Source organism: Equus quagga, chromosome 19, assembly GCF_021613505.1.
Source record: "Equus quagga isolate Etosha38 chromosome 19, UCLA_HA_Equagga_1.0, whole genome shotgun sequence".
NCBI lineage: Eukaryota > Metazoa > Chordata > Mammalia > Perissodactyla > Equidae > Equus > Equus quagga.
Window position 1 is genome coordinate 3,624,661 of NC_060285.1, and position 21,200 is coordinate 3,645,860.

General features: G+C 46.7%; 1 protein-coding gene across 2 annotated transcripts in view; it reads right to left on the reverse strand.

Annotated features, from left to right (window-relative positions):
• TBC1D22A (TBC1 domain family member 22A) overlaps positions 1-21,200 on the reverse strand; it is a 344,321-nt gene that overhangs the window by 320,912 nt on the left and 2,209 nt on the right. Inside the window, exons 1-2 of one of the 2 annotated variants that reach the window (XM_046646271.1) lie at positions 17,229-17,772; positions 16,964-17,104 (exon numbers count right to left, since the gene is read on the reverse strand). The exons of the other annotated variant lie outside the window; for it this stretch is intronic. Coding sequence (XP_046502227.1) covers positions 16,964-17,104; positions 17,229-17,269 — 182 coding nt within the window. The 5' untranslated portion in view covers positions 17,270-17,772. Of the gene's footprint in view, positions 1-16,963; positions 17,105-17,228; positions 17,773-21,200 lie in introns of those variants that run through there. 2 annotated transcript variants of the gene reach the window in all.

The window sequence follows — 21,200 nt, forward strand, 5'->3', positions numbered from 1 at the left end:
AACCAACATTGACTGTGAGATATTTAACTTGTTTAAAGTTGTTTGTGTATAAAAACAGCAATAAACATCTCTGGGGAGAAATCCTTGCACACAAATGTGAGAACTTCTTGAGGATAAATTTCCAGAAATGGAGTGCCTGGGATACGCAGCACACATTTCTAAAGGCTGTTGGTACAGACCGCCAAAGGCGAGCCACTCGCAATCCCGGCAGCAGTGTGGATGGACCCCATGGCCTTGCTAATCTGATGAAAGAAAAGTGCTCTCCAGGCTGGTGGTGGGCCTCCTTGACTATTAGTGAGGCTGAACAATTCTTAAACACTTTCACTCATTGTGCTACTTCTTTTTGTGAACTGCTTGTTAGGGCCCTTTGTCCATTTTCAAAGGGGGTATTCGACATTTTCATATTGATTTGTAAAAACCTCTTTGTAAACAGAGGACTCCTTCTTTGTCATTCAGGCATGTGGTCAGCAGAATAACAGCTCCCAAAGATGTCACCTCCTAACTCCAGAACCTGTGAATGCATCACCTCACATGGCAAAGGGGATTCTGCAGATGTGATTAAAGACATTAGCCTGAATTATCCAGGAAGGCCCAATCCAATCAGGAGTCCTTAACAGTGGAAAACCTTCCCAGCTATGGTCAGAGGGAGCCACGACCAGAGAAGAATGTTCAGAGCAATGCTACATTGCTGGCTTTAAAGATGGAGAAAAGAGGCCAGGAGCCCAGGAATGTGGGTGGCGTCTAGAAGCCAGAGAGTGTAAGGAAATGGTTTCTCCATAGAACCTAGAGAAAGCCTTGCCAACACCTTGATTTTAGCACAATGAGACCTGTGTCAGACTTCTGACCTCTAGAACCGTAAGATAATAAACCTGTGTTGTTATAAGCCAAGAGGTGTGTGATAATTTGTTACAGCAGTAATAGAAAACTAATGCAGGTGGCAATCTGTTTTCCTGGTGTATGGGAGGCTTAAAGATTTGTGTTGCTAAATCAATCACACTTCTATCCTTTACAGAGGTTTCTACTTTGACATCTATACAACCATGCACCACCTAACAATGTTTCAATCAATGACAGACCACACATACAATGGTGGTCCCATAAGATGGTGCACCATATAGAGCCAGCCTTGATGGCCTGTGGTTAAAGTTCAGTGTGCTCCACTTGGGCAGCCCAGGTTCGGTTCCTGGGTGCAGAACCACACCACTCATCCATCAGGAGCCATGCTGTGGTGGCACTCACACAGAAGAACCAGAAGGACTTACAAGCAGAATATGCTAGGTACTGGGGTTTTAGGGAAGGAAAAAAAACAAAAGGAAGATTGGCAACAGATCTTAGCTCAGAGCGAGTCTTTCCCAGCAAAAAAAAAAAAAAGATTAGTACCATACAGCCCAAGTGTGTAGGGGGCTACACCATCTAGGTTTGTGTAAGTGCACTCTATGATATTTGCACAACCACGAAATCGCCTAATGACGCATTTCTCAGAATGCATCCCAGTCACTAAGCGATGCGTGACTCTACTTGGAAAGGCACACTCTTATGATCTTAGCCCATGGAGGCTGCTATAACAAAAATACCATAGACTAGGCGGCTTATAAACAACAGAAATTTATTTCTCACAGTGCTGGAAGCTGAGAAGTCTAAGATCAAAGTACCAGCATATGTGGTGTCTGGTGAGGACTCTTCCTGTTTGCAGACAGCTGTCTTCTTACTGTGTCCTCACATGGTAGGACAGTGAGAGAGCTCTCTCGGGTCTCTTTCATAAAGGCACTAATCCCATTCATGAGGGATCCACCCTCCCAATCTAATCACCTCCCAAAGGCCCCGCCTCCTAATACCATGACTCTGGTTAGCACTTCAACATGAATTTTGGGAGGACACAAACATTCAGTCCACAATACCTACTGAGAGTGGCTGAGTGGTTAAGTTCGTGCACTCCACTGTAGCGGCCCAGGGTTTCACTGGTTCGGATCCTGGGGGCAGACTTGGCACCACTCATCAAGCCATGCTGAGGCGGCATCCCACATGCCACAACTAGAAGGACTCACAACTAAAAATATACAACTATGTACCAGGGGGATTTGGGGATAAAAATGAAAAATAACATCTCAAAAAAAAATTCAATAAGGACTCAATGCAATCCCTATCAAAATCCCAGTTAGCTTGTGTGCAGAAACTGACAAAATGATCCTGAAATTCATACGGAAACTTAAAAGACCCATAATACCCAAAACAATCTTGAAAAGGAACAAAGATGGAGGTCTCACACTTCCACTTTTCAAAACTTACTAAAAGATTCAGGAACCAAGTCAGTATGGTACTGGCAGAAGGATCAACATAGAGATCAATGGAACAGAACTGAGAGTCCAGAGATAAACACTTCCATTTACAGACAACTGACTTTTCAGAAGGCTGCCAAGACCCTTCAATGGGGAAAGAATTGTCTTTCAACGAATAGTGTTGGGACAACTAGATATCCACATGCAAAAAAATGAACTTGCACCCTAGCCTCTTGCCACATACAAAAGTTAACTCAAACTCAAAGACCTACATGTAAGAGCTAACACTATAAAACTCTTAGCAGAAAACACAGCAGTAAATCTTTGTGAACCTAGATTAGGCAATGGTTTCTCAGATCAACACCAAAAGCAATAACAACAACAAAAGATAAATTGGACATTATCAAAATTAAAACCTTTTGTACATCAAAGGACACCATCAAGAAAGGAGAAAGAAAACTCAAAGGAGAAATTTTTTGCAAATCATTTATCTGATAAAGGATTCTGTCTAGAATATATAAAGAACTCTTAAAACTCAACAATAAAGAGACAAACTAATTTAAAAGTAGACAAAGGCTTTGAACAGACATTTCTCAAAAAAAGATACACAAATGACCAACAAACACATGAAAAGATGCTCAATATCATTAGTGATTAAGGAAATCAAAACCATAATAAGATATCGCTTCACACACACTAGATGGCTAAAATAAATTTAAAAAAAAAACAAACAGATAATAACAAGTGTTGACAAGAATATAGAGAAATTGAAACCCTTACACACTACTGCCAGCAATGAAAAATGGTGCCGCTGCTTTACAAAACAGTCTGACAGCTCCCCAACAACTACACATAGAGATACCTACCATCTGACCCAGAATCCCATTCCCAGTATACCCAAGAGAAATGAAAACAGACATCCACACACAAAAACTGTAGAGGAATGTTCACAGCAGCATTACCCACAACAGCCAAGAAGTAGAAACAAGCCAACGTCCCTCTCCGGATCGAGGAATAAACAGCGTATACCAGTCATGAAACAGCTCTAAAATGAACTACTGATACCTGCTACAATGTGGAAGAACCTTGAAAACATTACGCTAAAGGTAAGAAGCCAGTCACAAAAATACACATATTATATGATCCTATTTATATGAAATGTCTATAACGGGCAAATCTATAGAGACAAAAAGATTAGCAGTTGTGTGGGGTGAGGCACAGGAAGCTTGAGGGGGAGTGATAGCTAAAGAGTACAGGGTTTCTTTGAAGCAATAAACGTTGTAAAATTGTGGTGATGGTTATACAACTCTGTGAACACAGTATAACTCCAATGAATTCTACACTTTAAAGGAGTGAATGGTGTTGTATGTAAATTAAAGTGGGTGAATTAGTTATACATGAATCTCAATAAAAATGTAATTTTCTTAAAAGGCAATACAGCTTCCACCTGGTTCTCCGTTCTCTCCTGGAACCCAGCCACCACGCTGTGAGGAAGCCCAAACTAGCCACATGGAGAGCCCACGTGTCAGCACTACAACTAACAGCTTTAGCTGAGGTCCCAGGTGACCATCTGCTTCAACCACTAGACACATGAGTGACCCAGCCTTCCTCTGATTTCCGCCCCAGTGACACCCCAGGCATCATGGAACAGAGATGAGCCTTTCCTGTCTGAATTCCTGACCCACAGAATCCATGAGTTTTGTGTGTGTGTGTGTGGCCAAAAAAAAAAAACAGTATCAGCCTGCCTAGCAGGTCAAGCACAAGCCATCTGTCATGGTCTCTTTCCTGAAATTTCATGGAGGCCTCCCTGACCTTGGTAGAAAGTTTTAAGAATCAAAAGGCCAGGGTTCAAGTCCCAGCTCCAACACTTTCGAGCTGATCAAGTGTTACCGAGGTAATTCCTCTGAGCTTTAGCCTCCCCACCGCAGCAATGGGAATGAGAATGTACATGAAACGAGATAACCATATGATAGCAGTGTGAATACTGCAAAGTGACCTACACCGTGCATTTCCCAATATGATCAGTCTGTCTTAACTTGAACACTTGCATCTCTCCGTCATGCCCCAGTAGGTTTGCATGGCTCAAAGCCAGCAGGCAGTGTGGTCTCCGGCCCACCGCTGCACGTCACTTTCATAAATGGCTGCCAGCACTATCACACACGGCAGGCCCTCCCCCTCCCAGGATCACAGGAAACTCATTAATTCTGCATGGGCAGACCACTTGTGTTTATTGAGCAGAAAATGTTCCAACAAAGTTCGGGCTAAGACTTAAAGGAACCTCATTTATCTTATTAAAATTGCATTTTTATTTGGTCTGGAATAGCTAAAAAGAAAAACAAGCTTCAACTAAAGCCATTTTAAAAGAATAAGTGGCAACTAACACATCAACCTCATTTCAGACAATGAAATCTTTTTTAAAAAATATATTAACCAATAAACTTTTTAATAAATTATACTGCTCTAAAACACTACAGTAATTCATTGTCTTAAAGAGAACCCTAATGATTCCTATGAAAAGCAGATACATACGACATAATGCCACTTCTAGTTATACACCCTGGAAAAATTCTTCACAAGTACCCAAGGAGACAGGTTCAGCAACATTTGTAACACTAAAAAGAAAAAGAGAATTAAGAAAATCTAGATGTCCATTATCAACTGAATAACAAATTAAAAAACTGGAATATATGCATATAATAGAATACTAACCACAACAAACATGAACGAACCATAGCTACAAGAACCGAGACAGGCAATTTCATAAACAGAACACTGAAGGAAAAGGAAGCTGAAAATACACAGTGTGACATCATTTATAGAAAGTTTTTAAAAATGCAAAATGACACTATATATCATTTTTGGATACATACATGAGTGGTCAAAACTCCTACCACACACGGGGCTGGCCTGGTGGCACAGTGGTTAAGTGCACACGTCTGCTTTGGCGGCCCAGGGTTTGCTGGTTCGGATCCTGGGTGAAGACATGGCGCCACTTGGCACGCCATGCTGTGGTAGGCATCCCGCATATAAAGCAGAGGAAGATGGGCACGGATGTTAGCTCAGGGCCAGTCTTCCTCAGCAAAAAGAGGAGGATTGGCGTGGCAGATGTTAGCTCAGGGCTAATCTTCCTCAAAAAAACAAAAGAAAAACAAAAAAAAGAATCCTACTGCACGCGAGCCAACAAAAAGACAAAATTCAGACTAGTGATTATCCGGGAGAAGGAGGAGTAGTAAAGAGCTGGTCTAGGAAAAGAACATCAGAGCTTCAACTGCATACGTGTAATCTTTTATTTCTTACGCTGGACGGAGGATACATGTGTGCTGTGTGTTCATTTTATTAATCTGTATGCTGCCTTTCTGAAAGTCTAAAATGTTTTCTAGTTTTTTAAACAGACTGCTCTGGCTCTGTGAGGTGAGGTGTCTATGGACTAGATGCAGACACAGCTACAGGGGCACCGCCTCATTCACCCAGGAGGGTAAAAAACGGACTGCTCCTCAAGGACACATTTCAGGTAACCAACTCTAGGCCCTCCACTCCCACCTCCTTTCTTTCCACACTGTACACAGAAATCTCTCAAAAAAAAAGCTCGGTATCATTAGCCATAGAGAAATACAAATCAAAATCACAATTAGACACCACTTCACACCCAGCGGGATGGCAAACATTTAAAAGATAATATAAGTGTTGGCGAGAATGCAGAGAAATGGAAGCCCTCATACACGGCTGATGGGAATGAAAAGCAGTCCAGCTGCTTTGGAAAACAGTCTGGCAGGTCCTCAAAAGGTCAAACAGTCACCATGTGACCTGCAATTGCACCCCTAGGTATATATCCAACAGAAATGAAAACATACATCTACACAAAAAACTTATACAGTATTAGTCATAATACTCAAAACGTGGAAACAGTCCAAATGCCCATCAACGGATGAATGGACAAATTAAATGTGGCCTATCCACACAAAGGAATATTAATTATCAGGTCACAAAAAGGAATGAAGCACTGACATACGCTCCAACATGGATGAACCTTGAAAACATTACGCTAAGTGAAAGAAGCCGATCTCAAAGGACCACATATTATATGATTCCACTTAATGAAATGTCCAGAATAGGCAAACCTATAGAAACAGAAAGTAGAATACTGGTTGCCGGGGGCTGGTGAGGAGGGAATGGAGGGGTCACCGCTAATGAGTCCAGTTTGGGGTTTCTCTTTGCGGTGATGAAAAATGTTCTAAAATTGACTGTGGTAATGGTTATACAACTCTGTGAATATACTAAAAACAGTGAATTATACACTTCAAATGGGTGAATTGTACGGTTATGTAAATGATATCTCCATAAAGATGATAAAATGAAGGAAGGAAGAGAGGGAGGGCTGGAGGAAGGGAGGAAGGCGGAAGGACCAGAAAGGTCTCCTCCCTGACCCAGGTGCCCAGGAAGGGGGGCCACAGAGGGGAAGCAAGGCACCCCTTCAGCACCAAGAGCACGCCTGACCCAGGTCACTCAAAAAACCTTCAAACAGGTCCAAGTGCACTTCTCCCACCCTGAATAACGAGAGCCTGAAATGCTACCGTCACAGAAGAAAACATTTCAATATACATCATGTGAAAATGATAGAAATTGTATCATCCCCCAAACTAAGAAAAGGAAACTTACGAAGGACTAATTGTTACCTGCAGGCAACAGCAGCAACCCTCAGCTGTGTTTTCTGGGCCTGATTTGTATACATCCTGATGACTACACAAGCGAGCAGCCAGGAGGGACTCTCAGACGGAAGAACAAATGAATGAGAACTAAAGAAGAGCCCCAGGTCCCAGCCCTGTGACCTCACACCAAGGTGAGAAGGTTGGGTCCAGATAAAGGACAGCACAGCACAGAGCAGGCTGGGGGGAGGGGGGGGGGGGGGGGGGGGGGGGGGGGCAGGGGAAGAGATGCCCCAGGATGGTGCCCAGAAGAGGACCCCAACTAGAGGTACTGCCCCCACAACAGCCCCTGAGCTCTCACCAAAGGTCACCTCTTCTGCATAAGGCACAGGCAAACTCCACTAAAATGCCACCACTGGTGAGGGGAAGGAAGATGACGAAGAATGGGATAAAGCTAAGGTTTAAAGCAAGAACTGGGACGGCTGTCTCTAGGTGGATGGGGTCATAGACGAGGACTGGCTGGAGACACTGGTCAGATGAGGGTATGCTCGAAAGATGGAGATGGGTCCCTGAGATCAATGCCATCTCTTCAGGACTCTGTCCAGACTGCCTTTACAACAGGGTCACGGAAGTTTTAAAAAAAAAACTCAGAAAACAAAGGGTGTCTGAGGGCCTACTTGTGGAGAGCCAAGCTCTGGAACTTGGTCTTCACCTGGAGAGCATCAGGAAACAATGATGTCGTAAATGGTCATGACTCAAGTCATTCAACAAACACTGGCTAGTGCTGGAAAGATGCTAGGGAGCCAGTGACAGCCTGCCCCAGAGTTGCTCCCACGATGGTGGATAATCATTAGAATGCAGGTAACCACTGAAGCAGGCAAAGAAAGATGGAAAGGAACATAGTAAACGGAAGCATAAAAGATTGAATGGGAGGGAGCGGAAAGGGCAGAAGTCAAGAAGGAAGGAGTACTTAGAGACCAAAGTTGCAAGGCCTCTGGGTTTGGACAATAAGGTGAGTCCCTCCCATGTTCCTGGCAAACCTCTTCCCGGTTTGAACTTGAATGCCTAAGCAAGGCACTGGCTTTGCAACAAAACTGAAAGAACAAGACCAGAAAAGCTTTTTTTTTTTTAATTAAAGGTTAAATAGCAGTGGGTGAAAAAGGTAATGAGTGAAAATAGCAAACAGTGAGAGGAAATAAAAGTACAGAAAAGAAATAAATCCAGCTGCAGTGTCCCAAGCATCATAAAACAAATGAAAAATTCTATGACCGCATTTGCGATTCAACGCTTCCCTGTATTTCAGATACATGAAGTAAACAGGCGAATCATGCAGTCAGCTTCAGTTTATAGCTCATCAACCTCTTCTCCAAGCACGGCCATGACTCAATGCCCCCTCTGGGCTCAATAATAGTTTTCTGAAATATGAACTAAATTAGCAACTGATTTTCCATTAGGCTCATTTTAACACAGAGTGATGCTCCTCAGATTTATAAAATATGTTCAGAAGATGTAAGTTTTCCAAGGAAATTAAGTTTAGAGGGCTTCAGAGAAAAATGTATGAAACGACATTATTACAACAGTAAACAATTCCATGTCCCCTCCGCCCACAGCATAATCTGAAACTCGCACTGCCCCATGGAGTCAACTACAGAAACACGTGGCCCCACAGAACCCAAACCAGAGGGTCTCCCGGGCAGTCCCACCACCACCACCCACACCACCCGCCTGGCAGTAATGCTTCCTCTGTCCTGCAAGCTCTCAGCGATCTCGTGTCCCCACGGGCCATGAGCTCCAGGCAAAAGGGACTGGATTTTGTCTCCTGTCACACTCCTCGTGGCCCCCAGAACCCAGGCAATTACTGAGCCAATCAACAAGTTGCTTCATGGATGTCTCTTGAAATATGTCTTGGAAATAAGCATGTTTACAATAAATTCTTCCCTCACATGAAAAAAGCAATGAGTGGGGCCGGCCCAGAGGTGCAGTGGTTAAGTTCGCACATTCCACTTCAGTGGAATTCACCTGGGATTCGCTGGTTCAGATCCCGGGTGCAGACCTAGGCACCACTCGTCAAGCCATGCCGTGGCAGGCATCCCACCTAAAATAGAGAAAGATGCGCACGGATGTTAGCTCAAGGCCAGTCTTCCTCAGCAAAAAGAGGAGGACTGGCGGCAGATGTTAGCTCAGGGCCAGTCTTCCTCAGCAAAAAGAGGAGGACTGGCAGCAGATGTTAGCTCAGGGTTAATCTTCCTCAAAAAAAAAAGCAATGTGTGAACTCACAGATACAGAGAACAGATTAGGGGTTGCCAGAGGTGGGGGTGGAGAGGGGGCAAAATGGGGGAAGGTGGTCAAAAGGTACAAACCTCCAGTTATAAAATAAATAAGTCCTTGGGATGTAATGTACAGCATGGTAACTATAACTAATAAGACTGTATTGTACATTTGAAAGTAGCTAAGAGAGTAGATCTTAAAAATTAAGTTCTCATCGAAAGAAAAAAGATTTGTAGTTCTATGTGGTGACAGATGTTAACCAGACTTATTGTGGTAATCATTTCACAATATATACAAATAGCAAATCACCATGTTGTATGCCTGAAACTAATATAATGTTATATGTCAATTATATCTCTATTTAAAAAAGCAATGTGAGTTTATTATCAGAAATTTAGAAAACATGAAAAAGTCTTGAAATTAACATGGAAAAACACAGAAAATATGAACAAGAAAAAAAGAAGGCTTCTGAAAGTAACATGGAAAAGTACAATTCCGCCCTCCTGGCAGCCAGCCAGCCAGCAGATTCCCTACCTCTCTCCTTGCAGCCTCTCACTTCAACCCCTCTGCAGACCTCCCCGCCATACTCACCACACTGAGCCCCTCCCCCTTTCTCTCTCCTTTGCTGCCAGCCTGTCCAGACCCTCCTCAGACTCTCCCAGGCATTCCTGACCTCCGCTGACCTCTGCTCCCCAGAGCAGAGTCCTCAATCCTGCCTTCTGCCCACCTCATGGGAAATCACGCTCTTGTTACTGACCATCTCCAGGGAGGTGATCTCACACCGCTGTCTCAAGGCTGAACCACTCCAGCTCTCACACTAACGGGGCCTTCAGAAAAATCAACTTTGCCCCAACCGCCATGCCCCACGCCTTCTTTTCAGTGTCCTCTCACTGGACAACAACATCACTGCCAGTTGCACAGGAACAAAACAAGGGGCTCACCCTGCCTCGTGCTGCTCCCTCATGCCCTCTTCCAACCAGCAACCTCCTGGCTCCCCCCAGCCCAACTGTGGCATCTAAACTCACCTGCTGTCCCACCACCTTGGATCAAGGCTCCACTTCCTCCCCTCCTGACCACGTCATCCACTTCTTCCATGACTTAATCTCCATGAACAGCAATCCAAGAACCCAAGGGCCACCCTCGCCTCCTCCCTGAGGCACACCACCCACATTCAGCCAGTCTCCATGTCCCCCGACCCCCGAAACCTTTCGCACATCTACGCCCTCCTCTCTACCACCATCCCCAAGAGAGAGAGCTGAGGCAGCCTCCCCAGCTCTCCCTCGGCTCTGGCCTTCAGTGTCAGAGGACGGCTTCACTCTCCAGCTTAAAGGCAGCAAAATCTTCCTGTTGCCCTTGGGGAACAACTGGAAGCTTCAAGGTACCTCTCTCGCCCCTCCCCCCAACACCCACCCCAGCTTGGGGCAAGCCCACTTCCCACCACAGCGCTGGCCTCCAGCACACTCTGCCTGGTCGTCCCTCTCTCCTTGGTCAGGTCACTGCGGGCAAGGCTCTTCTCTCTCATCCACCTTTTTCTCATCCAGGCCTTCGTCCAGGCCACCCTCACTGCCAAGAAAGCCAGCCCCAGCCCCTGTCTACAGAACACTCCCATACCCACATAAGTGTCCAAAGGAACTGACCAGTCCTTCAAAGTCCCGTTTGATGTCACCGCCACCTGCCGTCAGCAGTTCCCTTCCCTTGTCAAGCTGCCGCAGCACTCTCCTCATCCCTCCTGGCTGGTGTCTGTCTCCCCCAGCAAACAGAGCCTCTCAATTGGAGGGATCACATCACTTTTGCACAGGCCAGGGGCTGGTGTGTACACAGAAGGCATCCAATAAATGCTTGCTACATTTAACGCTGTCTTCTTTACCATGCAAATAATTGAATGATCGAGCACTTTATATTGGAAGGAGCTAAATTCCAAAGAACAGAGCATGGTCTCCCATAACTAGACAGAACTAGATAACCCCCTCTGAAAAGCTCTGCATTTCCCTTGCGTGACCTACCCTGTCAGAGCTACTTAAAATCACGATGGTTCATGAAATCACATTTGGCTGAGACAATAAATGTATGATGGCTCCAGTGACTGGTTTTGGAATAGAAAATTAACCCAAGAAAGAGATTAATTCTAAAGAGAAAACAAATGAGGCCCACAGCCCACACGTCTTTATAAGCCATTCCACGAAATGGTCGTCACCGTCTGGCTAGGAAGAATGCCCAGCACTCCCAGCCACCCTGAGAACCCTGAGAACTGGCAGATGCAGGTGTACTCTCAAGACAGGAGAGGTGGCATTCGGCGCTCTTCCTCCACACCAATAAAACTAGTCCCAATGCGCTGGACAGGAGGAGGAAATTATTATCATGAATACTATAAAGCTGTGATTAATCATCTCTCACCCTTTCTTCCTCCCAGACCCTGCCTGAATTCGGACAGGAGCATGGCCAGACCCCTGTTTTGTTTCCCACCCCAATAGCACAATGCAGAGTCCCACTAAGTGGTTGGCTTCACCACCTGCAAACACGCTCACGTGAAAAGAAGAGAAGCAGGTGCCCCAAGCACTCTCTAAGGGCCTGCCTCCTCCTCCAAGGTCACAGTGACACCAAGAGACCTGTCCCCATCCCAAGACCCTGTCCTCCGCCCTGCCTCTCCAAGCACGTCAGGCCCACACTCTTCTGACAACCCCAGTCACTCTGCTGAGGGCTTTCAGCCAAGGATCAGGAGCTCAGCCAGAAAACAGGGATAAGACACTATTTGTTTCATCTGGTGTAAGCCTTAGAGCCAGCAATCCTCACTCTATTTTTGAGTTAATAGAAATGTTTATTGAAAGAAGGCTCATTTCAAAACCTGCAGCAAGGTGCAGGAGGGAACAAGTAGAGAGCAGCTACCTGGCACATTTAAGAACTGTATCAAGGAGGTCTGGCCACCAACAGCACAGGCTAAGCTGAAGTGTGCAGTCTGTGTGAAAAGAAAGATGGTGGACGAGGGACACGCTAGGCCAGGCAGAGTGCACACACCTGGGCCGGAACTATTCCTCTGACCATGCTGGTGAACTCCAGACAGTAAGAGGGCAGACCCCAGGATGAGCAAGAACACTCAGGAGGGAGCCCATGGGGAACAGAGTGAATGCAGTCTGGAGCCCAGAAACGTATGGGGTGGTGCAGCCAGAAAGGGCTCTGCCCTGGACAGATGCACCTGAGCTCACAGCCAGCTCACTGACTCGGAGTTGCAGGGCCTTGGGCAAAAGCTCAACCTCCTCCTGCTGTGCACACAGAGAAGCAAAGCCCTGTAAAGGGCCTGCCACAGCGCCTGGCATGCGCACTTACTCCCTGGTTGACTGTAGCAGTAACAATAGCAGCATTTCAGCCCCTAATTCTCACAACTGTAATAAGAGAATCCATAACTGTTCCCACCAACTAAACTCACTGACAGTCCACGCGCCTTACCACCTTCAGCACTTGGGCTGGCATTTCCATGTTAATGTCTGAAAAAGAGGAAACAGCATTTCAGCATGGGGGAACAGAAAGACTGGGGCTACTCAAAACGAAAGTTCCCCGTAGCGTGAGACCCCATAAACGGGAAGGACCCAGGCTGCCCCATTCCCTCTGGGCCTCCTGACGCCTCTGCCTCTCGTCTGTGAGGGCACACCAGGGTGAACCTAGAAGAAGCTGCTGATCTCAGTCCTGGGGAAGCCCCCGGAGTTGCGGAAGTCAGAATGCACAGGGACCACGGTGCCCCTCTCCCAGCCCTGAGGAGCCAGGCCTCGAGCTGAGCTCAGCGGGCCAGGCTGAGGGCTGGCACGTCAGGCACGGAAGGACAGCAGTCAGCGTCCACTCCTCAGGGGCCAGCCCCCCGCCCCCACCTTAGAGGCAGCTAAGCTTGCTCATCTGTGAAGCGAGGACCACGCAGTACCCAGGGCTGCTGTGAGCACTGAATGGGTGGTGTATATAAGGAGCCTGGCACAAGGGAAGCACTCAGTAAGCTGTCACCAGTATGAGGTGTCACTACAAAGCCCATGCCACTTCGATGCTGGGCTTCACCTCCACCTCTGGGACGTAGCACAAAAACCTGCCCTGGGCAAAAACTGAACGTCATCCCCCTGAGAACAGGAACAAGACAAGGATGCCCAATATCACCACTCTTATTCAACATAGTACTGGAGGTTTTGGCCAGAGCAATTAAGACAAGAGAAAGGAATACAAGGAATCCAAATAGGGAGTGAAGAAGTGAAACTCTGGCTGTTTGTAGACGACATGATCTTATATATAGAAAACCCAAAAAACTCCATCGGAAAACTAATAGAAATAATTAACAACTACAGTAAAGTTGCAGGGTACAGAGTCAACTTACAAAAATCAGTGGCTTTTCTATACTCTAACAACAAACTTACAGAAAGAGAACTCAAGAATACAATTCCATTTGCAATCCCAACTAAAAGAATAAAGTACCTAGGAATAAATTTAACTAAGGAGGTGAAGGACTTATACAATGAAAACTAAGACATTATTGAAAGAAATTGATAACGACATAAAGAGCTAGAGAGAGATTCCCTGCTCATGGATTGGAGGAATAAACATAGTTAAAAGGTCCATACTACCTAAAGCAATCTACAGATTCAATGCAATCCCTATAAGAATCCCAACGACATTCTTCACGGAAATAGAGCAAAGAATCCTAAAATTCATATGGGGCAACCAAAGACCCCAAATTGCTAAGGCAATCCTGAGAAAAAAGAACAAAGCTGGAGGTATCACAATCCCTGACTTCAAAATGTACTACAAAGCCATAGTGATCAAAACAGCATGGTACTGGTACAAAACAGGCACACAGATCAATGGAACAGAACTGAAAGCCCAGAAATAAAACCGCACATCTACGGACAGCTAATCTTCGATAAAGGTGCCAAGAACATACAATGGAGAAAGGAAAGTCTCTTCAACAAATGGTGTTGGGAAAACTGAACAGCCACATGCAATAGAATGAAAGTAGACCACTATCTCACACCATACACAAAAATAAACTCAAAATGGATCAAAGACTTGAAGATACATGGTGGAAGCGGGGGCCGGCTCCACGGCTGAGTGGTTAAGTTCACACGCTCTGCTTTGGTGGCCCAGGGTTTTGCTGGTTCGCATCCTGGGTGCAGACATGGCACCACTCATGAAGCCATGCTGAGGCGGCATCCCACATGCTATAACTAGAAGGACCCACAACTAAAAATACACAACTATGTACCAGGGGGCTTTGGGAGGAAAAAGGAAAAATAAAATCCAAAAAAAAAACACAAACTCCTGGAAGATAATATTGGTAGTACACTCATTTTTTTTTTTTTTTGAGGAAGATTAGCCCTGAGCTAACTACTGCAAATCCTCCTCTTTTTGCCGAGGAAGACTGGCCCTGAGCTAACATCCATGTCCATCTTCCTCTACTTTTATACGTGGCACGCCCACCACAGCATGGCTTTTGCCAAGCGGTGCCATGTCCACACCTGGGGTCCAAACCAGTGAACCCCAGGCCACCGAAGCGGAATGTGCACACTTAACCACTGCGCCACCAGGCCAGCCCCTGGTAGTACACTCTTTGACATCAAACTAAAAAGGATCTTTTCAAATACCATGTCTTCCCAGACAAGGGAAACAAAAGAAAAAATAAACAAGTGGGAGTTCATCAGATTAAAGAGCTTCTGCAAGGCAAAAGAAGCTAGAATCAAAAACAAAGAGACAACCTACCAATGAGGAGACAGTATTTGCAAATCATATATCTGACAAGGGGTTAATCTCCATAAGATATAAGGAAATCACACAACTTAACAATTAAAAAAAACCACCCGATCAAAAAATGGGCAGAGGATATGAACATTTTTCCAAAGAAGATATAGAGATGGCCAATAAACACATGAAAAGATGTTCAACATCACTAATCATCAGGGAAATGCAAATTAAAACTACACTAAGATACCACCTTATGCCTGTTAAAATGGCTATAATCACTAAGACAAAAAATAACAAATGTTGGAGAGGGTGTGGAGAAAAGGGAACCCTCATACACTGCTGGTGGGAATGTAAACTGGTGCAGCCACTATGGAAAACAGTACGGAGATTCCTCAGAAAACTAAAAATAGAACTACCATACGACCCAGTTATCCCACTACTGGGTATCTACCCAAACAACTTGAAATCAACAATCCAAGGTAACATGCACCCCTATGTTCATGGCAGCATATTCACAATAGCCAAGACATGGAAACAATTCAGGTGCCCATTGACTGATGACTGGATAAAGAAGATGTGGTATATATACACAATGGAATACTACTCAGCCATAAAAAAAGACAAATTCATCCCATTTGCAATAACATGGAAGGATCTGGAGGGAATTATGCTTAGTGAAATAAGCCAGACCAAGAAAGACACAGACCAGATGATTTCACTCATGTGGAATAGAAACAAACACATGGACCAAGAAAACAGTTCAGTGGTTACCAGGGGAAGGGGGCTGGGGGATGGGCACAGGGAGTGAAGGGGAGCACTTATGTTGTGACAATCAAGAAATAATGTACAACTGATATCTCACATTGATGTAAACTACTATGAACTCATTAAAAAATTAAAAATTTTAAAAATTTTTTTAAAAATAAAAAGTAAAAAAACTTGTCCTGGGACTCTTCACAGCCACTCTCCCTGGCTCCTCAAGAGAAAGACCCATGCGGTCGGCCCTGCCTGAGCTGCCTGGGTCCAGCATAGTGGCCATCCCCACACCACAGTGACCGCAGGAAACTGTGTGCAGCCCAGCACCCAGCTGGTGCTCCTAGTCCCCCGTGCACCCATGGGCCTGCAGGGGCCAGCCTTTGCACTGCACGTGCTCAGCTGAGTGAATAAGCTGAGAAGCGGAGATGAGACAGAGCCTGCTGCAGAAGGCAAGCAGGGGGTGACTGTCACTCACAGGCCCCGGGTCACTGTGCCACTGCCCTCATCCTCGCCACACACAGGCCCAGGGAGACCAGGGCAGTCTGGGGAACAGAAAAGCAGAGACGTGGGCTCCCAGGGCAGGGTCTACTCATTTCCATCCACGACCTCGGATCCTGCCTTCACAATACTTGGGGGAGTGAACACGTCCTCCTCTCATTTATAAAAATTTAAATCAAAAAAAAAATTCCAAAACCATCAGGGATTTATTTTTTAAAAATCATTTTCATCCTCACTTAAAATTAACCCAAGAGTCTGGATTTGCTACATTAGACAAATATGTAAGAGAGAAAATATATGATTCACACTAAATTTACTTTCTAAAATGTTTCCAGACAAAATAAAAGGCATTTAATAACATGAAAAGCGACCACTGAGAAACAAACAAGCAAAAGGAACTATGCATAGAGAAAAACCCACCCCTGCGGATCCAAGGGACTCGGCACAGTGAGAGCATGTCCACGTACAAATGGTAACCAGAGAAACCCACTCCCATGAAACACAACATAACGCCAGGGCACAGACCCTACGCCGCTCACAACATGGGAAACAGAATAAACAGGCACTCAGCCCAACAGCCCTGCGAAGACACAGGCAAGGAGATAAACACAGGTTTATAAAAACACCAGAGAGAGAGTGGGTCCAGGACAGCAGCTCAGAACTTCTGAGAAAAGAGGCAGGGCCTCCACTTGCTTCCTGGACCCGAGCAGACACGGGACACAGGAAGAACCCTCCCAGCTTAGTTCTAGTCCCTTGGGACTAAACGCACTTTGCAGAGGTTCCCATTGAGGGGCCAGCCCACCCAGGAAGACTGACCAAGGTCGCCTGTCCTCGTGCAGCTGCAGGATTCCACAGGGGCAGGTGCTGAGGGTTACCTGCCACTCCTCCCTGTCTGACATCCCTCCGGCACACTTCCCTGATCCTCTTCTTTTCCCGCAAACGGTTTTTCTGCGGCTGCTGTGACAAATTACCACAAACTTAGTGGCTTGAACACACACCTTTATTATCTTAAAGCTGCAGGTCAGAAGTCCGAGATGGGTCTCACCAAGCTAAAGTCTAAGTGTTGGCCAGCTGCACTTACTTCTGCAGGCTCTGGGGAGAATCCGTTTCCTGCTCATTCATGTTGTTGGCAGAATTCAGTTTCCTGTGGTTGTAGGATCAAGAACTCTGCTGACTGTAAGAAGAAGGCCATTCCTAGCTTCTAGAGGCCACCGAATTCCCTGGCTTGTGGCCCCTTTCTCCATCTTCCAAGTCGGCAATCACAGATCAAATAGAGTCCAACTCCTATCGAATCTCTCTGACCACTTTTAAGAGCTCATGGCATTCCACTGGGTCCACCAGATAATCCAGGACAATCTCCCCATCTCAAGGTCTGCTGATTAGCAACCCTAATTCCATCTGCAACCTTAATTCCCCTTCCCCATGGAACACGACATTCTACAGGTTCCAGGGATGAGGACATAGACATTTTGGGGGGCCATTTTTCTGCCTACCACACCCCATCCCTCAGGCCAGAACCCTGGTGATGACGTCAACCCCCAACATCCAGCCCATCATCAGTGAATCCTCCACGTTCCACCTACAACATGGGTCCTGACCCCATCCACTCTCCTCCAATCCCACAGCCCCGCCCTTGTCTTCACCTCCCACTGTCCACTTCCGCTCTCACCCTCTCTTCAAGGAGAATAAATAGGATCATAGCCCTTCGGGGCTTTCTCACAGTGCTAAGGACCAAGACCCGAATCTCCTCCACGGCCTTCGAAGCCCTGCGTGCTCTAGGCCCTGCTCACCTCGCCGACCCTCATCTCAAAGCTCTCCCCAGCCACTGGTCTCCTGGCCTCGCGCCTCCCTGGCCAGAAGCGCTCTCACACTTGCCTAGCCCACATCTCTGTGCGGTAGGCTGGCTCCTTCTCCACCTCCAGGTCTCAGTTTAGGCGTGACCTCCTCTGGGCCGACGTGTCCTTCTATTCATGTAGTGCCCTTTTATTCCCAGATTATCACCTTTGGGGCACTTCAGACTGTTTATGTATTTATGTGTTTACTGTCTCCCTCACCCCAGGGGCCTCTGAGGGCGACATTTCTTAGCTCAGCATTCAGCATGGTCCCCGGCACACAGACGATGCTGCTCACTACTTTCTGAATGAATGAATTATCCCCCAACAATTCCTCTCCTTCAGCTGACAAGCGATGGTGGCCTGCTGAGACGACTGTTGAGTTAACTGTCTCATTTGCTCAGAGACTCCTCGTGGCTCTGACAGCTGTAAGCTGAAAGCTGTCAGAGCCACGACACCGTGAGCTATCTTCTGCTCCAGCTCTACCCCAAGCACCCACAGTCCTGCCATATTCAATTTGGGCCTTTCTTGCCGCCATCCCACTTACAAATGTCATCCTTCACATGCCCCAGCTGCCTGCATACCCTTCTGTCAGCAGAGCACGCTGCCAGGCAGAGCTGTGCTAAAATAGCAAGCATTGGATCCACACTGAAAGGCTGCCTGTGTTCTCACACCCATGTGCTATGATTTCGTCTTGGCATTTACAGTTAAGTGTGGCAAGAATGCCAACTCCAACTGCCGAAAGCAACAGCCCCTTGGGAGCCAAGCGAGTCAATGGCCCAAGAAAGAACAGGCCCCAGGGGGCAGAGACTGAAGCTTTTGACTGAAGCTTTTCTGATTCTTATCTTCTAACTTCTGATTCTTATCAAGGACCATTATCTCTCACCTGGATATTCCCAACAGCCTCCTCACTGGTCTCCCTGCTTCTGCCCTTGCCCTCTCAGCCCACTCTACCTTCAATACAGCAGCCAGAGTAATCCTGCTCAAGTGAAAGCAGACCATCCCCTCCACTGGCAAGAATCCTCCAAAGGCTCCTGCCCTCACTCAGAACAAAAGACTGAAAGGCTACGTCTTGACTGTGACCACGAGGCCCGCCACCTTTCAGACCTCGAGCCTGTGCCTCCCTCCCTCCCTCCCTCGGCTATAGTCACGGCCCCCTCACTCTCCTACTCAAACACACCAGCATCACTCCCACACCAGGGCCTTGACCACCCTCCTCCCAGCCACCCATGGGGCCTGTCCCCCCACCGCCTGCAAATCTTGCTCAAATGTTACCTCCTCTGTGAGGGGTTCTCTGGCCACCTTGTCACCATGGAACCCTCCCGCCTGCACCTGCCCCCGAACTATCTGCCCTACTCCCCTGCTTTCTGTTCTGATGGCGGCTATCACCTTCTAAGAGTTAACTCCCTCAGTTCTGTTCGTCTTCTCTGACCCCCACTGCTCTGTGAGCTCTGTGAGCAGATCTGGGCCTGTTTTGACCACTGATGTATCTCTAGCACCTAGAACTGTTACTGGCACAGAGTAGGGGTTAAATAAATATTTGCTGAATGAATAAATTATCAATCTCAAAACTAGTCCAAGAGGCCTTCTCTCATTCTCATAAAGAGAATCGGGCTAGGCCAAACAAACATCCTCCTGCAGGTCCCAGCCACCTCAGTCTAACGCAGCTCCCTGGGTTACACTTGCAGAAACTGATGGCCCCAAAAGCGATACGACCTGGTGAAGGTCACATAGAGATTAACAGAAGAAGAAGGGTTAAACCCAGACCACCCAACTCCTAGTCAGAGGTCTTTCCATCATACCACACATCCTGCCTCATCCAGAAAAGAAATTTCTAAGAAAGCATCAGCCAAGTGCACAACCTAAGGACCAAGCGCACGGAGAACAGGGGGGTCTACCAGCAAGACCACCTCTCACACAGTGTGAAACCGTGGCCAAATCACTTATTCCCCTCTAGGTGAATCTGGAAGGTAGTTGGGATCAACCACCACCCATCAGCACTAACAATGCACAGGTGAGTAAGGCACAGTCCCCAAACTTGCAGAGCTCAGAGTCTAGTGAGGAAACCAAGCACACCCCAACACCACTGAGTCCAATGCATGAAAGGGTACTTTCCCCCAGACTGCATGAAAACAGCCAAGGCTTTACAAGGAGGTATGCCGGAGACAAATTTTGAAAATTTTTAAAAAATAAATAAATAAGCCAGGCAAAGATAGGAGGAAAGGGAGGGAAAGAACGTTCTAGTAAGCTATGAGAGCATGAAACGGACAGAGACACCATATAGCATGTACACTAAGGAACCTACACGTCCGTCAGCACCACCAAGGGCAAAGTTCAAAGCAAAACAGGAGAGAAGCTAAAGAACTGAGCAGGACTCAGGTCACAGAGGGCCTCATGCATCATGTAAAAACACATGCTTCTCAGCCCGGCACTTCCAGGGAAATGACCAAGGGGCTTTAAGCCAAGCCTACTTCAGCGAGTGTCACTTGGAGGACAGAGCGCAAGTGTCATAAACTCTGAAACACTAGGAGCCATAACACTTACAGAGCACCAAGAAGAGTGCCCAGGAAACTGTAAGTGCTCAATGCCTACGAGCCACTATCGTCAGAAGGAGTACCATTAGGGGGTCATCATTAAGGAATTATTAAGGGTTGAGGTATGTATGATTCCTTAACAGTTCTGTATTTCATGGTGGGTGTATTTTTTCTCCTTTGAGTTTCTCTGGGTTGAGGTCCACACTCAAAAAAAAGAGTTCAACAACCATGGGAGCCACCTGAAAGGGCTGGCAAAGCCACAGGACTCCGGCTGGGAGCTCTGAGAGCTCCGTGCTTGTCTAAGGATGTGGCTAGTAATCACCAAGGGATGTGATCTGCTGAGAGGACAAGGGGCATACCGTTGCAACTCCTGCTGTCCCCTGAAACAGCAGCATTGCCAGAGGCAAGGCCACAGAAGACAAGGGGCACACAGCAGCTGCACAGGCCTTTCTGGGGGGCCCAGCCTCTCCTCTTTGCCCGACTCTGTGCAGCGACAGCCTCTAGCAGTTCTCCAAGACTCCACTCCAATTCTGTAACTAAAGCGCAGGAGCTGCTCTCAAAAATGCCTAAGACACAGGGGCTGGCCCCGTGGCCCAGTGGTTAACTTCACGCGCTCCGCTACAGGCGGCCCAGTGTTTCGTTGGTTCGAATCCTGGGCGCGGACATGGCACTGCTCATCAATCCATG